This window comes from Dasypus novemcinctus, chromosome 9, assembly GCF_030445035.2.
Source record: "Dasypus novemcinctus isolate mDasNov1 chromosome 9, mDasNov1.1.hap2, whole genome shotgun sequence".
NCBI lineage: Eukaryota > Metazoa > Chordata > Mammalia > Cingulata > Dasypodidae > Dasypus > Dasypus novemcinctus.
Window position 1 is genome coordinate 131,957,538 of NC_080681.1, and position 6,550 is coordinate 131,964,087.

The window sequence follows — 6,550 nt, forward strand, 5'->3', positions numbered from 1 at the left end:
CCTAGGCATGGCTGGAAGGGGTCACGACAGAGCCTCAGGCCGCAGAGTCCAAGAAACACGTTTATTATTCAAGTCAGCTCATATTGCTATGTCAAGTCCGTGTGGACACGTGTGAGCACGGGTGTGCACGTATGCCCAGCCCAGCGCAGGGTCCAGGAAATAGACACCACGCTGCAGACGCGTGATGGGGAGGGGTCGCCCTCAGGACCTGCCCTCCCTGGAGGGCCTGGCAGGCGGAGGCAGCGGTCTGCCCCTGCTCAGAGGCGGCCCCTCCAGCCCCCGCTAGCCCCCCGGGCAATGTGCGTCTCCCTCTGCCCATCACCCTCCAGGCAGAGGGTGGGAGGCAAGGGGGGCTTGGACCCAGGGATGCAGGAGGGCCGCCCGGGAGCAGGGGGGTGGTGCTGACTGGGCAAAGGAAGGAGTGAATGAACGAACAGATAAATAGATACGCCCAGGCGGACCCCAAGACGGCACAGAGAGACGTGGACAGAGGGTGCCCAGGCGGGCCGGCGGGGCGGAGGCAAGTGGAGCAGGGCTGCCCTGGGGGGCTTAAGGCATGTGGGAGCCGGGGCCCCTGGAGCCGCCTGCGGGTCAGAGGCTGGTGGAGGACACCGACAGCGTAGGCGAGGAGGGCGGAGGGAAGGCGAGCAGCTCCAGCACGGCCACCCCCACGCTGCTGCGCCTCGTCACCATGCAGGAGGCCGCCACCCACTTGTTGGTCCGCGGGTTGTACTTCTCGATGGAGTTGAGGCTGGAGCTGCCGTCGTTGCCCCCCACGGCGTACAACCAGCCGTCCATGGACACCAGGTCGTGCGTGCTCCTGGGGGCGGGATGGCGGGAAGGAGGCAGGGGCTGAGGGCGGGGCGGGCCGGGGACAACGCGCTGCCCGACGGGTAGCCGCCGGGACCCCGCCTACAGACCTGCGAATGTTCATGGGCGCCACGCTCTCCCAGGCGCTGGCCTTGGGGCTGTATCTCTCCACCGAGTTGAGGCAGCTGGTGCCGTCGTTACCGCCGGCCACGTAGAGCGCGCCCTCCAGCACTGCCACGCCCGCCGAGCTGCGCCGGCTCAGCATGGAGGCCACGGGCATCCACGCGTTCACCTGTGGGTAGATGTGCCGTGGGGCCCTCTCCGCCTCCCGCGACACGGAAGCCGCGTTCCAGGATGTGGTGAGCCCCGGGCGGCGCTGCTGGCAGCGCGTCATACCTGGGGCTCGTACTTCTCCACGCTGGCCAGGTGCGCCGAGCTGTCGTAGCCGCCCACGGCATACAGGCTCCCATCTGCAGTAGTCAAAATGCCCGTCCTGTGCGATGCCCTGGGGCCTCCCGGGGTGGGGAGGGGGCACCCCAGGATGCAACCCAGCACCCACCGAGCGTGGCCACACGCACGTAGCGCCTGCGGGTGCTCATCGCGGCAACAGACGTCCATGTTCCGGTAAGAGGGTCGTAGCGCTCGGCACTGCAGACACAGGACTGCGGCTGACCCCGTGCCTGGGGAAGGCCGGCTGGGTGGGCTGCCTGTGCCTGCAGTACCAGGGCGAGGGTCCACCTGGCCTGGCCCCTGGGGTCTTGGGGGAGAGTCCAGAGAGGGACAGAGAGGAGGGTGGCCACAGCCTCAAGTGAGGAGGCCCCAGGGGTGGGCTGGGGCTCTGGAGGCCTGGGTCAGGTGGGCTGCCCCTGGCCCCTGGTTCGCACTGGTCAGACCCCGCAACGACCTCATCCTGCTGCGAGCCAATGACACGCAGCCCCCAGACCCCCAACCTCGGCTGCTACCTGTTGAGACAGGAGGCTCCGTCGTAGCCACCGGCAGCATACAGGAGCCCGTGCAGGGCAGCCACGCCCAGGCAACTGCGCCTCGTGCCCATGGCCACCTCAGGCTGCCACGCGTTGCCCACGGGGTCGTACGACTCCACAGTGGCCAAGTCCGAAGTTCCGTCGTAGCTGGGGGAGGGGCCGCTGCGTCACGGCTGGCCCAGTGGGCGGACACGAGTCCCGTCTGGTGAGCGGCCAGCCTCCACTCGTACCCACCCCGCCCGCCCTCGGCCACCACTCTTACCCGCCCACGGCGTACAGCCGGTTGCCAACAGCGGCCACGCCCACCCGGGCCCGGCGCGTGGACATGGCAGCCACCACGTGCCAGCGGTCGGTGCGCGTGTCGTAGGCTTCGCAGTCTCCGTGGATGGCAAACAGGCTCCCCCCACCTGGGGGCACGGGGGGCGCAGGGAATGTGAGCGGGCCGGGGGCTTGGGGGCAGGTGTGGGTGGGACTAGGTCTGGGGGAGGGAAGTTACACGGTGGATGAGAGCGGGCAAAGCTGCGTGTTCTGTGGTGGGCTGGAGGTAGGACGCTTGGGCACGCGCGGGGGCGGGGCAGGTGCCGGGGGCGTGGGCACTGGAACTGGGGAGCAGGGCTGGGGGCGGGGCTGGGCTCGGGGGCGGGACAGGTGCTGGGGGGCGGGCACTGGGGGCGGGGTGGGACGGGGCAGGCGCTGGGGGCAGGGCGGGGCCTGGGGGCGGGACAGGTGGGGGGGGGCGTGGAGACTGGAGCTGGGGGCGGGGCGGGCCGGCGCTGGGGGAGATGGAGACTGGAGCTGGGGGCGGGGGGGACGGGCGGGCGCACCCACTGCGAAGAGCACAGGCCCTGCGCCCTCGCAGCGCCGCGGCCGAGTGCGGCTGGTGCCCAGCACGCCCCTCTGCTCGGGAAGCAGGTGGAACTTGAGGGCCTCGATGAGCAGGTCTTTGCAGTCCGGGTGGTGCCGCACCAGGCTCTCGGCGTCCACGTGGCCCAGCAGGAAGTCGCGGCTCAGCAGGGGCAGCCGCACGCACTTCATGAGCTGGGCCGTGGCACCCGGGGCCGGCGGCGGGGAAAACGGGGCCTGCGTCAGGCGTGGGGTCGTCCTGGGCACTCCCGGGCCCTCTTCGGACGCCGGGGCCACCGCACGCGTCGTCGGCCACCGGAACCTTTCTGAGACGCACCTGCCCTCTCCCCGGCTCGAGGCCCCCAGCTTCCCCACCCAGACACCGCCGGCCGCCCTGCGCTGGCCCAGCCTCACCCGCGGCACGTGCTGCCTCCGGGTGTCGACGTCGTGCCTGACCCAGCTCAGGACGGCGCGGTAGACGTCCTCCTCGGAGGGCACGTTCAGGCTGTCGCTGGAGACCAGCTCCAGCACCTGGGGGGGGTCCTCAGACTAGGCCCTGGGCCTGGGGAGGGGTGGGGCCCAGGGAGCCCTGAGGGTGCCTAGGAGGGATGCGGGGTCAGAGGGTGAGGGTGAGGGTCAGGACCAGGGCGGTGGGCAGGAATGTGGGGGGGAGGGGCCGGCCAGGAGTGAAAGGCGCGGGCTAGGGGCAGGGGCCGGTCCCGAGGCCAGGCGAGGGGGCAGCCCCACCTGCTTCAGCGGCAGCAGCATGAACTCCTCCGTCTTGGCCACGTCCACGAAGTGCTGCAGCACGTACCTGTGCGCGGCCTTGAGCAGGTCGCTGCACGAGTGCGTGTCGGCGAAGCCCCGGATGCCCAGGCAGTTGGACGGGTCGAGCTGACTCAGCAGGAACTTGCAGCAGGCGTCGCGGACGCCGTTCAGCTGCAGGAGGCTAGCAGCAGGGAGCAGGGTCTGCAGGGCAGCAGATGGGGACCAGGAGGGCATCCCAGGAGAGAGGCTTGGGGGCTGCGGGCTGGGACCCTGTGGCACCAGGAGTGTGGCCTCACCTGCACGTTGCCCTCGCCCACCACGATCTCGGCCGTGTACGCAAATTGCACCAGCTGGTCCAGCGCCTGGGGGTCGATGTCGTGCAGCGTCACGTGCGTCTGGCGGCTCTCGCTCATCTCATCTGCGAGGACGGCAGGTAAGGCCCATCCTGGTCCTGGGTCCTCCAAGCACCCCCCACTCAGTGTCAAGTGCCCACCCCCAGCAGAAACTGGCTCGCTCAGCTCCCTCCTCCAAGCTTCCCCACCTCCCTGGCTCCCGAGTGCCCCCAAGTGCCTTCCAGTCCCCTGCATATCCTCCCTCAGCTCCCCTGAGGGTGCCCACCCCTCCCCACACTCGTTCTGGGGCGCCCAGCACTTGCTTGTGAACATGGCGTGGAAGTAGGGGCTGCAGGAAGCCAGCACAACTTTGTGGGCGCGTATCTCCTTGGCAGCCACGTGCAGGACAATGTCGCAGAGGACCCCGCGCTGCCGCATGCGGCTCATGGCCACGAAGGCATCGTGGTAGTGCCGTTTGGAGTTGTGAGCCACGCTGTGGCCCTCGCGGCTCAGCAGCTGCACTGTGCCCTCCATGGGGGCCGCGGGCCGGGGCTGCCGTGGACGCACTCGCTCGGCCTCGGGGCTGCGGGTGGACAGGGCTGTCAGGGCTGCACCCCTGGGCAGGGCCCGCAGGCCATGATGTCCCTTCGCGGGCAGCACCTGGCACCAGCTGCCCTGGCATCCATCAGGCCTCCCCCCACCCTCTCTGCCCAGCTCTGTTTCCCTCAAGCCGGGACCTCTTCAGACCAGCGCCCCATGCACATCCTGGTCAGGGGCCACTCAGGGGCTTGACGTCCTGAGCACTGAGCAGCCTGGCTTCCTTTGCCAATGCCCTCCCGAGGCACCGGACCCTCCTGCCCAGCCTTCTGGAACAACCAGCACCCTCCGCCCGCCTTGGGCACAGGCTCCTGCCTGCCACTGTCTGGCCTTCCTGCCGCCTCCTGTCCAAGGGCTCCTCCCAGGGCCCCGGAGACCTCAGCATGGCAAACAGCAGGCTGCTGGGAGCAGAGCTGGTCACTGCTCGCCAGGCCCAGCTCTGAGCCAGACCCCTCCCACCCACGCTGCAGACACGGGCTCACGGTGCCCCAGCCGCTGCCCATCCTGTTCTGTGGACAGGCTGCCAGTCTCCCAGAGCCGCAGGGTGGGGACAGCGCCTCTGGGATGGGCACCTGCCGGGTGCGCTGGTGAATGAAGGGCCGGCCTGGGAGACTGGACCCCCAGGGGCCGGCCCAATCTGCAGGGCGCAGGGCGCCCGGCACCCTCGGGGGGGTGCAGCAGCTCTGTCCCCGGCCGGCCAGTGTCGCTCCTCTCTCCCGCCCAGGCCTCGCTGTCGCCCGTGGGGACATCCACTCACGGCTCTCCAGACCCACTCGGCCCCCAAGGCCCACGAGCGCCCGAACCCCGACCCGCTCACGCCGGTGGCTGCGGCGGAGGCGGCGGCGGAGCCTCGGGCCCGGGCCCCGGGCTGCCGTGCTCCGGGCTCTGCGTCCTGCCGGCCGGGCGCTCGCTGCGCGGCTGCATGGGCTCGGCCGCCCAACCCGCCGCGGGAGTCGCGGACGGACAGACCGACGGCTGGAGGGCTGCTCGGCGGCGGCGGCCGGCCCGCACTCAGTAGCGCCGCGCGCTTGCCCGCGGTCGCTGTTTGTCGGCGCCGCCCGACCCGCCTCCCGTGCTCCCCGCTGGCTTCGGGGACTAAGCGCGGACGCTGTTCCTCCCGAACTTGCGGCGCTCCCCGGGACCCTCCTCCTCCAGGAAGCCCCCCGGGCACAGCCCGGGCTGGACTCTGTGACCCGGGCCGGGCCGCTTCGGCCATCGCGTCTCGGCTGGGTTCGCTCCTTGCCCCGATGCTTTCCAGATGCCCAGGACCGGGCCGCGCCCCGGACTCCCTCGAGGGCGCACGGCAGGGACCTGCCCGGCCTCGCCCGCGCTCCTGGGGCTGTGAGCGCGAGGAGGGCGCCTGGCCCGCCAACTCTTCCTCCGCACCGCCAGGCCACCCTCCGGCCCCCGGGTCTCTGCGCCCGAGGAACCGTGGCCACTGCGCTCAGCCCGCCCGCTCTGAGAGGGGACGCGCAGCGGCTCACGGCTGAGGTGCCGCGCACTGCACGTTCGGGGCCGTATCGCGCGCCGCCTCCTCCAGGAAGCCTTCCGCCCTGCCCAGCGCGCAGCGCTGCTAGGCCTGCCCGAGCGCGCTCCTCGGGGCGCGGCTGCTGCCGTTGGCGCGCTTGTACTGTCGGTGGACCGCTCGCTCCCGCCGCTGCCGCGCTGCTTGCTCCGTTTCCCTGCCGGGCGGCTGGCATTTGCCATCGGCCTGCACGCGCTCTCGGCGTGCGCGCTCGCCCCCCCTGCGGCTACCCCGCGCCCGCCCCAGCCCGGGACACTGCTGTGCCCGTTGTCGGGGCACTGGCGCCCTCCAGGCCCGTGTCCCCGCGGGCTGGGCGAGGGCGCCCCGGCCCTGCCCCTGCCTCGGCGGCACCTCGTCACCGTCTCCCACGCTAAGGACGCGGCACTTGGCGGGGTGGCACGTCGGGGGATTCGAACCTGGGGCTGAAGCCCGAAGCCAATTTCTGCGGCCGGGCACTCAGCCAACGCGCGCGGGAGCCAAACTGAGCTGCGGCCTGTTCTCAGAGCCCGCGTCCCCGCCCGACCCCGAAGGAGGCGGCCTGAGGCAGGGAGCCCGCGGAAGGCCCCTGCCCTGGCCGCCAGCCCGCCGGGGGCGCGAATGCGTCCTCGCGCCTGCAACTCGCAGAGTCTGGATCTGAGAACCACAGAGCCACCCGGCGGGGCGGGGCCGGGGCGGGGCGGAGCCGGGGCGGG

General features: G+C 71.5%; 1 protein-coding gene across 9 annotated transcripts; it reads right to left on the minus strand.

Annotated features, from left to right (window-relative positions):
• Positions 1-47: 47 nt before the first annotated feature.
• Positions 48-5,999, minus strand: KLHL17 (kelch like family member 17). Of its 9 annotated transcripts, none has more exons than XM_004483090.4 (12): positions 5,151-5,362; positions 4,060-4,319; positions 3,701-3,822; positions 3,384-3,605; positions 3,051-3,167; positions 2,618-2,831; positions 2,056-2,200; positions 1,773-1,940; positions 1,370-1,458; positions 1,207-1,280; positions 921-1,102; positions 48-820 (listed from the first exon to the last, which is right to left on the minus strand). In XM_004483090.4, exons 1-12 carry the CDS (start codon positions 5,255-5,257, stop codon positions 592-594), a joined length of 1,929 nt encoding a protein of 642 aa, XP_004483147.2. In that variant the 5' UTR covers positions 5,258-5,362; the 3' UTR covers positions 48-591. The 9 variants fall into 9 exon arrangements, 4 of the variants coding, with proteins under 4 accessions (XP_004483147.2, XP_058160690.1, XP_058160687.1 ...); XM_058304707.2 differs by having other exon boundaries at positions 1,389-1,490; positions 1,773-1,966; positions 5,151-5,350; XR_009187382.2 differs by having other exon boundaries at positions 1,370-1,490; positions 1,773-1,966; positions 2,618-3,167; positions 5,151-5,996.
• Positions 6,000-6,550: the final 551 nt, after the last annotated feature.

Coding starts and splice junctions, on each gene's coding strand:
- KLHL17 (XM_058304704.2), bottom strand. CDS start 5,257: ATGCAGCCGCGCAGCGAGCGCCCGGCCGGCAGGACGCAGAGCCCGGAG. Junction 1,967..2,055: donor CGGCTGTACGCCGTGGGCGG/GTAAGAGTGGTG, acceptor CCACTGGGCCAG/CCGTGACGCAGCGGCCCCTC. Junction 1,491..1,772: donor GGAGCCTCCTGTCTCAACAG/GTAGCAGCCGAG, acceptor GGCCTTCCCCAG/GCACGGGGTCAGCCGCAGTC.